At 42.9% G+C, this 16,021-nt stretch overlaps 1 protein-coding gene across 2 annotated transcripts in view; it reads right to left on the bottom strand.

The window, feature by feature from the left end:
* Positions 1-5,913: 5,913 nt before the first annotated feature.
* LOC126545131 (serine/threonine-protein kinase D1-like) overlaps positions 5,914-16,021 on the bottom strand; it is a 59,100-nt gene continuing 48,992 nt past the window's right edge. For both annotated transcript variants that reach the window (XM_050192859.2, XM_055078250.2), the window contains one exon: positions 5,914-15,165. In XM_050192859.2, the coding sequence (XP_050048816.1) occupies positions 14,893-15,165 (273 nt within the window). In that variant the 3' untranslated portion in view covers positions 5,914-14,892. The remainder of the gene's footprint in view (positions 15,166-16,021) is intronic.

Genomic DNA, 16,021 nt, shown 5'->3' on the forward strand with positions numbered 1-16,021 from the left:
GACCATTGTTAAGTGGATGAATAAAAGCAAGCAAGTTCGAGATAAAGCCTTGAAGTAGAATGTTATAAAGTAAAAATATTTGCGATTTTTTTGTCCGTTGGTTTGTCATTTGAATGGGGTAAGCAAGATATGTTACGTCTACTGCTAAATTTTGTAAATGTACCTTTGCCAAGGAAGTTTGAAAAAAGGACTAGTTCTAGAAATAACGCGTGCTTTTTTGCTTCTGAAAGCAGAACAAATTTATTGCGCGAATCAGTGCTCACGATGCTGACTATCTAGCCTTGTCTGGGGTCCTGAAAAGTGTTGCTTTATGGTTCAACACATCTGTGCATTTGAATTTCACTAACGGCAAATATTCTGATATGAGCAAGCCTGCTCCAAAGGGTAACGCCACATCCACCATCACCATCATCATCACCGTGGGTGTCGCACCTTTCGCGCCATTTCGCGCTAAACGTTACGCTTGAATAAGCTACGGTTGCCGGGATGCGTTCTTTATTTTATGGGGATGCGTGAGAAGCAGTCAGCTACCCTTTGATGCTACAGATATCGCGTGACCTGAAACTGCGCGTTAAGTTGAGCAAGACCAACTCAAACCAGTTCTCGACTTGAACACCCTGAAGTTGGGCAGTGCGTTTCATAAAGGCGAAGATTAAGCGTCAATTAGGTTTTTGTGGTTTACGTAGCAGACGGCAAGGGTGACAGCGGGCTGAGGGGCTGCGGCCACGGTCGCTGCGCAAAGCTTTATTGCGATAGCCATTATAGGGACACGGCGAATTTTTGCGCCGTATGATGTGGGTGCGAGGGTGAGCCGAGGATGGCGGCTTAATGCGCGCTAGAGTTACTGTATATGCTACCACAGGTAGCTACCTGTGTATATGCTACCTGTGGTAGCATATACAGCAACTCTAATGCGCGCCGCCTTCCCGCGCACCAAACGTTGAAGGTCACGTGATCAAGCTTGCGTCTCCTCCGCTAGCCCGGCCGTGGCTGCGCATGACTGTCGGCGTAGCGCATACACGTCTTATCTTGGAGGTAATCTCTCGCGGGTGCAACGACTAGGCGATCCGCGGTGGCTTATAGTGGTTTCACGTGGGCTTTCTTCCGGCGCGCCTAGTGCTGAAGGTCGCGTAAACAAGCTTCGGGAATGTGTTCAGAGGCAGTACAAAGCATTCGGGCGTTAGCTCCCCTCCATTTGCGCTCTTTGTCATGCCAGCGTTGACAGCAAATGTTCGTGGTCATCGAGTGAGATATCAGCGGTGGTATTCTGTAACTGTACGCCTAGTGTACATTTCGTCTACTGATAAAGTTCTGATTGGCTGGGCTGGGGTATGTCAGAAGAGGAGACAGGTGCTCCCAGTCAATCAGCACTTCAGCAACAGACGAACTGGACATGTCCACTAAGTAGACAGCTAAAGAATACCACCCCCTGATCACATTAGCCTGTGGGTGCATGATACCCTGCTTATTAATTAGTAAGCAAATAAATGTTTACTGCAATTTATATGGCTGACAAAACGACAAACCTTGCAGTTTAATACTTTGCTATTGCTACCAAAGCTTCACCTATCAGGTGAAACTGTGATTTTTTTTTTTACATATCCAAGACTTGACAGTCAGCGTAACTATCTGAAATAAAAAAAAGTGCAATGAAAAGGTAGAGTAGAGAGTGCTGGTCGCATCTGATTGTAATGATTGCAGTTACTTGAAGCATTCAAAAGATTGAACCGATCATGGCGTGGAAGTGCTGAGTATACATAGGAAAGAATGCATGCAAGATAATTTGATTTTAATTCTTTGGGTCAAGACAAGCCCCAAATCGTGCATCTGCGGGTCCACAGTTCAAATCCTTAAGGGGAACTACGACATTACGAAATTTGTGCAAAGCATGTTGGGATTCCTGAGATGGACCCCAGCGGACATAAAATTAGAAGAGTGAGCCCATAACAGCTATCGCAGTAATATAATGCTTGCGGGCCCCTTCCAGACCTGTTTCTGCTACCCAAATGATAGCAAAAATAGCACCAACACAGAGATCTGTTCTTGCATTTCCTTTTTTCCTCTTCTTGGTATGCTTCATTGGCCTCGATTACTCCGAGGGAGTATTTCATTGGAGTGGGAGATGCGATGTGCACACCAGCTATACAGGAAAGCGACACTTTTTTACTCACTTGCAGGAAATTATGGTTGTTGAAGAAGTGTTCAACTTCTAGCGGCTTCTAAGACGAATGACCTATTGCAAGACCTATGAAGCACAAGATGGTTCCTTCACCAACAGTTTCCTGCAGTGTGAAGAATGTGATCCACACATCTTGTGCATGGACAACCTTGTTTTCTTTAGCCTTCAAATTTTGCACTAGTATAGTGCCACAATATAAAGCAACAACTATCCCACAGCATTATATTGGCAAAGTAACGGGCATAATTTGTTGGTTCACATAGGCAAAGGCAACCCATCTGTTATCATCATCATCAGCCTATTTTATGTCCACTGCAGGACGAAGGCGCCTCCCTGCGATCTCCAATTACCGCTGTTCTGCGTCAACCGATTCCAACTAGCGCCCACGAATTTCCCACTTTCATCGCCCCACCTAGTCTTGTGCCTCTCTCGACTGCAGTTCCCTACTCTTGGCACCTATTCTGTAACCCTAATGGTCTACCGGTTATCTAGCCTACGCATTACATGACCTGCCCAGCTCCACTTTTCTCTTAATGTGAATTATAACATCGCCTATACCCGTACGCTCTTTGATCCAAACCGCTCTCTTTCTGTCTCTTAACGTTATGCCTAGCATTCTTTGTACCATCGCTCTTTGAGCCATCCTTAACTTGTTCTCGAGCTTCTTTGTCAGTCTCGAAGTTTCTGCCCCATATGTCATCACCAGTAGAATGCACTGATTGTACACCTTCCTTTTCAATGATAATGGTAAGCTTCCAGTAAGAAGCTAACATTGTCTGCTGTATGCACTTCAACCCATTCTTATTCTGTGAATTCCCTTCTGATGATCAGGGTTCCCTGTGAGTAATTGACGTAGGTAAGCGTACTCCATCACAGACTCTATAGGCTGACTGGCAATCCTGAACTTTTGTTCCCTTGGCCGGCTATCCATCATTATCTTTGTCTTCTGCATATCAATATTCAACTCCACTCTTTCACTCTCTTTGTTAAGGTCCTCAATCATTTGTTGTAACTAGTCTCCAGTGTTGCTGAACAGGACAATGTCATCTGCAAACCAAAGGTTGCAGATATATTTGCCGTTGATCCTTACTCCTAAGCTTTCCCAGTTTATAATAGCTTGAATACTTCTTCCAAGCACGCATTGGAGAGGCTCTGTCTCCTTGTCCGACCCCTTTCATTATAGGGATCTTCCTACTTTTCTCCTGTGGAATTAAGGTAGCTATGGAATGTCTAGATATTTTCGAAGATATCTACGTAAGCAGCCTGTACTCCTTGATTACATAATGCCTCTGTGACTGCTGGTATCTCTACTGAATCAAATAAATGCCTTTTCGTAATCAATGAAAGCCATATACAGAGGCTGATTGTACACTGCGGATTTCTCGATTACCCGATTAATGACATGGATGTGATCCATTGTAGAGTATCCCTTCCCGAGCCAGCCTGTTCCCTTGGTGGACTAAAGTCCAGTGTTGCCCTTATTCTATTGGAAATTCTCTTGAATATTTGATATAATACTGGGAGTAAGCCTAATGGGTCTATAATTTTTCAATTCTTCAACATCTCCGTTTTTGTGGGTTAGTATAATGTTTGCATTCTTCCAGTTCTCTGGGACTCTTGAAGTTGAAAGACACTTCATATAGAGAGCCGCCAGTTTTTCAAGCATTACGTCTCCTCCATGTTTCATTAAATCGACTGCTATTCCATCTACTCTTCCTTCTTTTCCATTTCATGTCTTGCAAGGCCCTTCTAACCTCATCGCTAATTATAGGAGTCTGTGCAACCTGTTCATTACTGCTTCGAATAAAGGTATCGTGGCTCCTCTAGGTACTGTACAGGTCAGTATAGAATTATTTCACTGCTTTTACTATACTTTTAAGATTGCTGATGGCATTACCGTGCTTATCTTTCAGTGCATACATCTTGGTTTGTCCTATGCAAAGTTTCCTTCTCACTGATTTCATGCTACATCTCTTTTTTATGGCTTTCTCAGTCTTTCTCACATTATAATTTCGAATATCCCTTTTCTCCTTGTTGATCAGTTTTGACGGTTCCGCGAATTCTATCTTATCTCTCGAGGACACTTTTATTCTTTGCCATTTCTTCATTAAGTCCTTTGTTACTTGGGAGAGCTTGCCTACTGGTTGCCTTGGTGCCTTAACTCCCACTTCAATTGCTGCCTCTGAAGGTATGTTGCTCCATAAATACATACATTGAGATCAAATGCCATGCTGCCCTTTCTTTTCATCATTACAGCAGATACTATTTGATGCCACATTGCTTGATGTGGAATCAATATGCTCTACTTTAATTACTTACAGCTTTAGGCAGTTCTTGAAAACCAAATGTTTGCAGCACAAAGACAAAACATGAAGGTATGCGAACGACTTATTTTCATGTCTCGGTTTTCAAGAATGATGTACAACTATCTCATAAATTCTTTTGGGGCCCTTAAAAGCTATGTTGCTCTTCAAAGATTTTTGCTGTTACATTAACCGTTTATTGAATATTCTAGCATTTTCTTAGAGGGCAAAATATACTGATGAATTCACAAATACAAATTGTTAGCCACTCAAATATGGAAGCAACGTGTTTAGCGTTTCATTCGCAAAACGGTAACAAGGTACTGCTTGCCAGTAGTGCCCTTATACTACCACTGTTTATTTTGCCAAATGGGCAGCTGTAACTTTAATAGCATTATACAAGTATCTACATAAAGCTGCAACATAAATTACAAAGACAGTTTTGTTAAACAGTAAGCAATGGTAAGGAATACCATACTACTTAGAAGTAAATACTCATCTTTGCCAGTATTCAAGAAAGATCCCTCATTTTTAATACATGCATGTTGATAACTTTTCCAAATGTTTCAATTGCATAGTTTCAATTATTGGATTCTTACAATATTTTTGCCACCATGACTATGGCACGACAACGATACCTGGTGGACAACATCGAGTGAGTGAGAAAACTATTTTGAATCAGAATGATTCATGTCCAGCGAGTTAGTGGGCTGGGGCACCCGCCGAGGTGACCAGAAAAGTTTGCCAGCAGAGCCTTGGACATAGTGCCCCTTGGTATAAGGCATTGTTTATAATGTTTGTAATAGGATGCAAATTGTCAATTATTTGAAAGTTTTCTCAATTTCTGCATTTGTGTGTTTGACAGCTAGTTTCTGCAAATATAATAACGTAGCTTTTGGCATTATAACTTTAATCTTATCAAATGCACTTATTTACCGGAGGTCCTCACACGGTCATGAATTACGGGACCTCCACCTGTATACTTTTGTTGGAAAATTGGAGATTTAACCAGGTTTTACAAATTGTTTCAACAATCAATGCCATGCAACGGCCTCGTCCCTCCACTGCGCTGTATTTCACCATTCATTCAGTGTGTTCATAAGGTATGCATAGGTGCATTTACGGGCGTTTTTAGTCATACCTGTCCCGCACTTCGCAAGAGTAGACTCATCTTGTCACCGATATCAGTGTGCATCCAACAGTGTATCAGCAGATACGCAACTACTTTCAATCAAGCTATGGTATTTATTTTCACATTTACGGTATCTGTTTTGTACTTTATTTGCGCTTGCCAACTGTGCCCACTCCCCTCCTTAGTGCATCTGGCCCTTGAGGGTAACTGAAATTAATAAATTGAAATAAATAAAGAATTTCAGCAAGAAAAAAGAATGCTTGGTGTTTCATACTGCCTCAGAATGAACAGACCACAAGTGCAATTTGTGTAGAGACCTTTATGCAACGTGCTTGTATGATGTATCAAAAGAATACGCAAAAAAAAAAAAAAAAATACAGGCGAGAGGTTATGAAACACATCTCATTCTAACACACATACTCTCTAACAAGATTTACTCAAATGCCATGGCTGAAAATGCACAGCACAGGGACATGTGAAAAGCCGTGGCTGTCGGGAGACACGGGAAATTGTGCCCTCGAGTGCCTTTTCTGGATTGTCCTCAGCCGCTCCATGCCATTCTCATACAAAGAGCAAGGAATGTGGAGCTAATGGTCTCATTGACGCCTGCTGTTCACTGGAGCGACGCTCTACCACGTCAGCTATGTTAAGAAATGCCAAAAGGGGTCAGAGCTGCATTGCAGGAAAAAAATCACATCTGCAACATGGAATGCAGTAATAATGGAGAGAACTGGGCGAGTTGGTTTCGATGCACAACTGCAAATGGCACAAGAAAACCTGGGACAACTAAAAGGATTAGTGCAACCCCTACCAGCCTACAAAAGTGAACTTTAATTTCACTTAATATATTGAAACTAAGAGACTATGGTAACCTGCCTTCTCTCTACGGGTTATGTTACCTTGTTCATTCACATTCTTTTGTCTGGTGGTTACCTTGCAGGGTTTGCATGCAGCAAAATCATGTGACCACTGCTCGTATAGAAGAGGGTATGTTACTTTTGTTAAAACTTTCAGCTGGGAGTGCACATTTACGTATCCCATCCTTTTGTTGTCCTGTGTCTTTTGTGCCATTTGCAATTACAGAATGCAGTAGTTAAGAGGAGAAAAGGTGCATGCCAAAAATGCTGCTTAGTATACAGTTCCGTACAATTATCCAGGGAGACAACACCTGGTGCCAGGATGACTGAACATTTGTGGGAAGGCTGAACAGGGAGCAATTTGTGCTTGAGTCGTGTTTGTTCGTTGTTCACTAGATTGCAGCTGTTTCGAAATGCTCCTTCACTGCAGCTTTTCTCTGGCTGCCCGTGTTCCCCTAGCCCAACATAAAAACACACCCCATTTCTAGGCCTCGCTTTACAGTGCAACACACTGATCCCCACGGTGGCCTGCAGTAAAAAAAAAGCAGCAAACTAAGAGTGAAACTTCGAGGAAAAAGATGCAATCTAATCTATGTAGAGAGTTTAAATTGCTCCCTATTCTTCACTTCCGTGCAGCACGTATAGTTCAGTGGCAAATGAAAGTCGTAGTCTTATTACTAACCAACTACAAAAATGTTTAATCTACAAAGCCCCGCCCCCTCTCCAAGGTCACCTTCGTTGGATTCAGTTGGTTGATTGCACATCTGACTCATCCACTGCCAGGCAAACACCCAACGTTTCCACCGGCTCATGCAGAGCTGGCACTTCTGTCAACAGCTGCCACAACAACGTGAAATTTAAAACTCTTGCCAATCAAACCCTTCAGTTAGTGCCAACGAGTTCGGCTCTGCACGAGGCCACTACTTGTTAGCCCCCTTCTATTTGCACTTTGCCACACTTTGGTCAGTCAATCAACAGTTCTAGCTCTACGTTTACAGTCCACTGTGCTCAACTGCTAAGCGGGAACAATGGCCGTCACAGGAGCGGAAGAGAAGATGCTGCCCTTGCTCTGCTGCTGAGCCAACTGAATGGACTATGATACAGCAGTTCATTTGACTTCTTTATAATTTTGCAGCCATGCCGACTGTGTGTACCTTGCATCTCTGTGAGAAGTGCTTAACAAAAATGTGAATTCAGCACAGTTCTCTGCACTGCTTAAGTGCATGAAACGTAAGCAGAGTGGACTGCAAGCGAAGCACGGCTGATACCATCTAATAACAAATTCAGCCCATTAAGTATTTGATGCAGCTTGAAGCCATGAATTCTGAGCTGATTTGTTACTACATGCAAACAAAGTAAGCCCTTACAGCAGTGAGTGACATCACACAGAATGGTGAACGCTTGCTACAGGCAAGAGCTTGTTCGCATTGCACATAAAAATGAAGAGCTGTGGGTTTGGAACTTGTGAAGTCTCTCACTGCCAAGCCATTCTGCATAAGCCAATGTAATTTTCAAGTGAGCACGTGCAAATGTAACAGCCGTCTGTGCTGGGCTGCAAAAAGATCTCTTCAACCACAACCACAGCTGAAGAGCAAGCACTACCGGCACAACCAGAGAGAGGGACGGACGGCTGGGAACTCTTGTGCAACACCCTAGATGGACAACTGCACATTAAGCGTGTGCACTGAGCATGTGTAGTGGGCACAACCAGCAAAGCTGTGCATGTAGCCCAAACCTACAGCTTTGTTGTCAGCAGCCACGCATGTCGCGCACATGAGTCTTTGCGTTGTTCGTTTCATTCACAGACAGCCAGGAGGCCCAAAAGGGAGCCCATTGGTGTCCCACAACCAGTCACGAAGTCACTTGTTGGCAAACTGTTCTGCCTGTGCATTCCACACTTCAATCAGTCATCTGCATGCAGCAACAGCTCTCGCGCACAGAAATAATGCAACAGCTAGGCCAGAGCACTCTTAAATGGACAGTAAAGAGAAACATTCAATTAATTAGGTTCATTACCGAAGGGAAACTGAAGGCCAAACTTCAATTTTTGAATTTTGTACCGAAATCACATTGCCAGTACATCAGTGACATCACGGATTTCAAAGTATTTTCCTAAACCAGGAGGAACTTTTCCTTCGACTGTGAAGCTTTCCTTCTGAGAAGCCCATATGGGTTTCCTTTTTAACTTCATGCTATAGTAGGGTGGATGACAATTTTCCCTGTTATGAACCTTCCTCCACCTTTTGGGCTTCCGCAGAACTGATTTTCTAAGTATTTTTTCCTGTATTTAAGCCACTGTGGTGCAGCAAAAGTTCTCAAAACTTGCCAAGTTATGTCTTTGGCTGCATTAGCACACAATGTTGCACATTTTTACACATAGACATTTGCTAGGCCTGAGCAAATACCATAAATATTCATGAAACCACGACAAGCTAGTGCGAGAACTTCAAGTTGGTGTCACCACCCGTTTTTTCTGCATCCTTGCTCACTTGCCAAGCCTCTTCTCATGGTAAGAGAGGCTTTTCTGTATTGCGTAAGGGTAATTTACTAGTACAGCTCAAATTATTTTTCTTTTCAGTGTCATTTTAGACACAATGCACAGTGAACTTTTGTAAATTAATGTAAACAAGCCAGCCAAATAGCTGAAAGTGTCATTTGTACTGTACTGCCTTATCAAAATAATATCCGGCAGGTGTGTTCAACAGGTCTCTAATGCTGCCTGGCCGCCACATTATATGTGAATGGCACAAACATGTCCAAAACATTGGCGTTAGATGAATTAAAGCAGTTTGCCGCAGAATCCAGAGTGAACTTGCTTTCCATCAGTAAAACAGTGATCACTTCTGACAGCTAATACACATGTCACACCTTGGCATCCTCATATCACAGCTTAGTGCAGTGTATACTTGTACTGAGTAGACACGCACAGAGTCTATTGGCGAAAATTGAGTCAAACAATGGCAACTTGGCTTTGGCATAGCAGAGAAGTTCTCAAAGTTTTTGTCACAAAGACCTTAATCTGCCTGCTGCTTGTTAAAGACCAATTGAGACCCAATGTAAAAAACCTAGCTTCAAGGAGTCCACATATAGAACAGCCCATGTAACGAATATTACATTTAGAATATGCATGGATGTGCCACGAAAAGTTAGTAAAAGTGACGTTCTTGCTACTGAAACTGAATAAACTCTGCCATTACTGCTCGGAAGAAATAATTCAGAACTAAGGATGTTGAGAATTAGTGCAGCACTTTGAATGATGTCCGATATCGGGCAGCACCGGCGGTGTACCGGAAAGCTCAGAGGCAAAGTGCTGCGATTTATGTCATACCCGCTAACCAATAGTTACATGTGTTGACTGCTTAGATGCTATTTAAGGGCTGTTAAAGAGAAGACCACAGCCTTGCAGCTTTGCAAAGATTGCTACAATAGTATATACTACTCATTAATAACAAATTTAGCCAAAGCAAAAGAAATATCATTGCATAGGCCTTTATAAGACAGTAAATTTTTTTCTTCTCTGCAAAAATGCAAACAAAGAGAATAGATACTGAGTTATTAGAACGAATAAAGCTGCACTATTTTTACCACTTCCTGGATTGGACTTACGTTTTTCATGTCACTCGGGCTACAAGCAGCAAGAAACACATTGCTGTATACCAGAAAGAATTTGAAGATAGTTCAAGTTGCATTTTCAAATATTATTAGCCCCACTAGATTTTGACATGGTAAATTGCGGAGCATGTGGCTTTCCAGAGATAGGTCATCACAAATCCCTCCCTGGGCAAGACTCACTCAAAATTTTGAGAGACGACGCTCATCAACAGCAGGTCCCCATGGATTTCCCTTGTAAAACTCTCAGGGTTTGTGGCCCACAGTTTGAGAGACGTTTGCTAGCATTTGTTGCTTTACACCTGGTACTGCACTATTCGCCTGTACCCTAACTGGAAAGATTTGTCATATGGCACTGAACGCTATGAAACCCTGTGAGAACATCCATGAATGAAGGTCAGAAAGAACGCCACAGTCATGGTGCCAGAAGCACAGCAGAAAGACAAAAGGAAAGGAAACAAATGTAAACATGGGAATTGGGCGTATCAGGAGAAGCAGCCAGAGAGTCATCAGTTCAGCTCTGATGAGGTGACGCTACTTCTGCAAGACATTACCACTGCACAAAGACAGTTCAAAGTGGCCACTGATAGTGCCAAACCCTGTGTGCACCTTCAAATGTTAAAGTGCTGTCAGCTGAGCAGCATTTGAGCATCCAGTTGGTTCCTGTTACCTTGTTACTGGTCAACATACTCACAATTCTATCTGTCATTTTTTATTTGACGAGGCAGTTCTAATGAAAATCTTGCTTGGCCCAGAGATGTTGCACATGTTACATTACATTCTAAGCTATGAATACAATGAATAACTGATGTGCAAGTCATGTGGTTTACAGAGTTCCTTGTCAAAATTATTAAAGGGAACTCTGGCTCTCTGATCATGCAGCTACCATGGAAATGATGAGTATAGCACATGGATTTGTCTATAATCTTCATGTTTGTTGCTTCAGACATTCTTGTGGTATTCTTTATTACGCTTTATTGGCTTAAATTTTCAAGCAATCATATTTTTCTAAATGCACAAGGGCAGTAGGTTTCTGAGCGTGTGCACACCATTGCTATCTGTTGCATTTAAAATGCACTAGCACTAAAGTACCCCCGTAGTAATTTTTATGGCATTGAAACCTGTGTTGCATCTATTTCTTTCTTGTCAACTGCTCACATTATGTCCAACGAATGTGTGCACACTTGTAGATCCTACTGTTAAGCATCCTTAACAAATTTCCCTCACGATGCCTAAAAAAGTGGATGTCTTTCTTTTGCAGCAGAAAACACAAACAAAGGCTAGCTGCAGGAACTTTTGTCATCTGTTGCAGCATTTATACTTGTCATCTGCAGTGCAAATTCTCGACTTTTCCTGATAGATCCCTTTTGAGCAAAGTGACCAATTTTTTCATACAACAAAGTGCATGGAGTTTTATTTTAAAGCAACGCTAAAGAAAGACAAATACCAAATCAGTTTAGACTGTCAAAAGTAATTTTTCTAAACTATTTTCATTAATTTCGCATTAATAGCTGAACTATTACAAGAGAAAATTAAGGCTTCCACTTCTTGAATTTCGTGCTGAAACTCCAGTGCCAGTATGTCGGTGTGATGTCACTGATTCTCAAAGCATTTTTTTTGTATTTCTGCATTTCTAGCTTAGCAAAAGTTCTTGGAAATTACGAAGCTTAGTCTTTGGCTCTTTGAGAATACAAAGTATTCTATCTTCGATAAAAAATGAACTAGGCTCAAGCAGACACTATGAAATTCCGTGACATCATGGCAAGCTGGTGCGAGAACTCTAAGGTGGCGTCACTATGCGTATTTCATTTTATTGCGATAGCAGTTATATGGACACTCCAAGCAAATCCTCACCTTTGGCATAGTCATAATGTTCCACATATATTTATGTATAAGTATGATTATATATATATGTTCTTGATTGAATTATTCCTCCAAATGTTTTAGAATCACAGTGCGCGAGCAAAGTCGTGAAAAGCTTCATTCATATACACCTTCAAACAAAATCCTCTCTGAATATTAAAAAGCACAAAACAATATTTGTACTGCATATCATATTGACCGCAAATAAAGAAGGGGACAGCGGGAGAGAACACGTAAACAACGCTGTGCACTTCTCTTCAAGGAGATAAAGGTTCTGGGGAGAAGCCATGACCAGACTGCACGCGAACTGATGGAGGCCTATCACATAAAAAAAGAAAGGCCAAGATTATGTTAGTGACACCTCCATTAGGTTGTTTCAATCAGAAATATATATTTTTTTATAATTGGTTGCCACGCTAGGCTGACGAGTGTTCTTGTTTGCTGCGATCTGCGCATGTTCTGTATGTCTACATATGCCCACGGACTGCCGGGAATAGAACAGCTGAAAGTTACCGCCCGTGCTGTTTATGTGTTCTCTTCCGCCGTCCCCATCTTTATTTGCGGTCAATATGATATGCAGTAAACACCAACTAGGCCAAACTGAAGTTCTTCAGAACGTTAGTACTCACAATCTGAAAGTTACGTACTTTCGCTCACGCCATTTTATACAGGCAGTGCAATGGTGCCTGTGAAATGCCATTACGGGCCCTACACGGGCTGTTGAAGCTTTCAAGGGTGCCATAAATTTTGTCCTCTTGTCACATCTGTGCATGGTCGCACCTGTGCATAGTTAGCACACGGTCCGAAGTGTTAAGCGCAATGCTAAAGCTTGCCATTCCTGCCAGTGCTTTGCCCTTTGGGGAAAACTGCCAATTTTTGCATCTTTTCTGGCTTATCAGGCCTCCTTTCATGTTCAGAGTGGCTTTTTTGCCACTGTGGGTGAGTAATTCACTAACACAGCTCAAATTCTTTAATTGATATTGCACGACAAAATAATGACACGGACGTGAGAGAAGACGACACACCAAGCGCTTGGTGTGTTGTCTTCTCTCACGTCCGTGTCATTTCTTTGTCGCGCAATATCATTTAAGTAATGGATTACCAACTTGCCCGGAATGCTGCTCTCATCAAATTATTTCTCTTTTTAGTGTTCCCTTAAGATTACTCGAAAAGGAATGTGGTGCTAGTGCCTATGTGCAATGCCAGTTCACAATTGCCAGTTTAACCAGTATGAGAACAATAGGCACTACATGGATTTATCTATGGCTCATCCTTGTGGCTATTTATCTTGACCAACTTGAAGCCACAAATTCTTTACGTGATAATGATCAGCCTCACTAAGCCAATTGCAAAAAAAAAAAAAAAATGTGTGTACCGTCCATGATTCCCGGGCTGCTTGACCTACTGTAGTGCCATATTTCTATCTGATAACAACCTCACAGTGTTAAACTGTGATAAAGCAGGAAGGGGGAGTGTCATAGAGAAATAAGAAATGGAGGCTGGAGGTTTACAGGCAGATTGCTTAGTGCTCAGTAAGTCTTCTCCATTTAGTCTAGTTCCGGTGCTTGGTGTCACTGCATTCTTACAAAAAATGCTGCCAAGCAGATTCAACGTGTGAATGTGCGAAGTCTGTAGCCTTGGCAGCAGGCTGTGTGCCTTATATGGTACAAAGTGCCTTACGAGATACCACGTGTATTGCATTGTACTAGCCACATGATAGGTTGGGCTGTGGCCAGGTATGCATGAACGAGACAAAATACAGCACCCTGGAAACAGTGGTCCAGTGCATGTGTAAAGCACTGCATGTATGGCTCAAACTGAAATATTTGATCACTTTTCATTAGAAATATACTACTTTCACTATGCACTACTTAGCTGTGAAGAGGCAGCAGATGTGATGGAGGAAACCAGTCAGGAGAAATAGTGCAAAATGACAATACTGAATGTTGCATAAGTAGGGGTGCACAAGGCTTACATGACTTTTCAAGCTAAACTGCTGATGGATTTCCGCTAGAATTTTACACAGAGGTAGCATTTTGCAGTGGGTTCAGTTTGTTACCATGTTTGCCTGCATTACTTGCCTGTTTCATTGGTGAAAGGTGAGTGCATCGTTTACCGTAGTGGATGACAGATGGTGTCTTCCATTTCGCTGCAGCAAAGTCAAAATTTTATTAGTGGCATTGCTGCAGATAATCTGCACTTTACCTCTGTGGTTAAGGAAACAGGCAAGTAGTGCTTGCAAATGCGGTATTAAACTAAATCCACTGCAAAATGCTAACTTCGTTCAAAATTTGACGGCAGATCAGCAGACTGTTAGGCAAGAAAAATCATGCATGCTTGCAATGCCCAGTACTATGTCCACTGCTGCACCCATGCCAGAACACTGCGCAGATGTCACATGCTCTCAATACAGGATGGGCAGCAAAAATATCCCGGTGCCTGTGAATGATCAGTGCTACCATTGAGGTCTCATGCCTTGTCTAGCGCCGTGTGGAAGTGCCGCTGAAGGTGACCGACTGAGAGCATACAGCCCCGCAATTTCCCAGACTTCGTGACCGGCTGGGACACACCACTGCTGCATGCTTCCATATACAGCAAATGCATCTACACTCAAGGTCCCCGTACAACCTGAAGGTGGCGCCATTGTTTCACACTGCTTCTGCCCTTATCACTTTCTCAGGCCTTCCCTCTCAACTCTTTCGCACAGAGGCTGGCTGATGAAAGGGTCCAAAAATTGCAATGGAGCAAGTTTGGATCTTTTCTTGGCGATGTTCCTGCCAGCAACAGAGACAACAGAGTTGAAGGGGAAAAAAGAACGAACAAACAAACCAAATGAAGCAGGAAATGGCGCCACCTCCAAACACACACCAGGACCCCACCTACGCTAGCACCCTGCCCCAGGGAAAACGTAGGAAACTGCGTGCCACAGTGGATCATGTCAGCAGAAGGTCAGAGGCGGACACGACCGCAGGTGGGGGACGATTCTTCTTCGCGTTGCACCGACAGTCGTGACCGCGCAGGCGTGTGATGAAGGCTCTGCTGCTGCTGGGACTGCTGTTGAGACTGCTGCTGCGTCTGAGCAGTAGGGGGCGCTGGCGCTGGTGGCTGCAGCCCTCGCTCGCGCCGGAATGTCTCCCAGCGGGTGTCGTCTGACTCGTGGCTCAGGTACCGCACCCCGACCTGGCTCTCCAGCTCGCGAATGTCGCACCACGTCTGGTAATCCTGCACACACACACGCAAACACCATGGTTCGACGATAAACTCTGCCAAGTTTGTAAAATTTATACTGTTTGCTACAACCACGCGCAAGCAGTCTGTGGTCACAGAAACCTGGCACAGGGTACTTGTATAAATTTAAGCACAATATATTTTTTTGTAATACCTGCCTGAAAAGATGTTACACATGCACTGCACTACTCCCTGATTCTGGCATAGTGATCGCCACCTTTCCTGAGCAATTTGCAGTACGCCCGTAGCAATAGCGGGAGCGTTAATGGCCTGAATGCTTGTCCCTTCACTCGGACTTAATCGTGGTTGGTTGTCTTGGAGGGTCTGATCATTTGGAGGGGTTAAGTTTTACACACATGGCTATGCTTCAGGACAAACAGAGGCAGCATTCATGAGCAACACTTCACACACGGTGCAAAAGATGTACACTGATGTCGTCATGCTTTACTCAATTTACCTGTCTCAAATGCACAAACAGTTGAACCTAGGAACCTAGATATAGAGTACCCAGATATAACGAAGTAAACCTAAATTTTGCTTGATCATGCACCATTTCATTGAATACTTTCTTGTTATAATGGAACCAAAAATATCGTACCCAACACAGTATCGATTATAGCAGAAAAAAATTTCGTTTGCACGTGGCACAAAATATGCATTCTGGCAGCAAATTGTCAGATACAGTCACCAGCCAATATTTCAGATGCCCGATTTTTCAGATGCCCGATTTTCACGAGTTGCAAAATTATTCGACTTTCCAGTGGCATTGGCACTTAACCCTAGTGATAAGATGACCAAAATCTGGGATGCCACACGGTGTGCCACTAAATTTTTTGGGACGTGACCCACG

The sequence above is a fragment of the Dermacentor andersoni genome, chromosome 10, assembly GCF_023375885.2.
Source record: "Dermacentor andersoni chromosome 10, qqDerAnde1_hic_scaffold, whole genome shotgun sequence".
In the NCBI taxonomy this organism is placed as follows: domain Eukaryota; kingdom Metazoa; phylum Arthropoda; class Arachnida; order Ixodida; family Ixodidae; genus Dermacentor; species Dermacentor andersoni.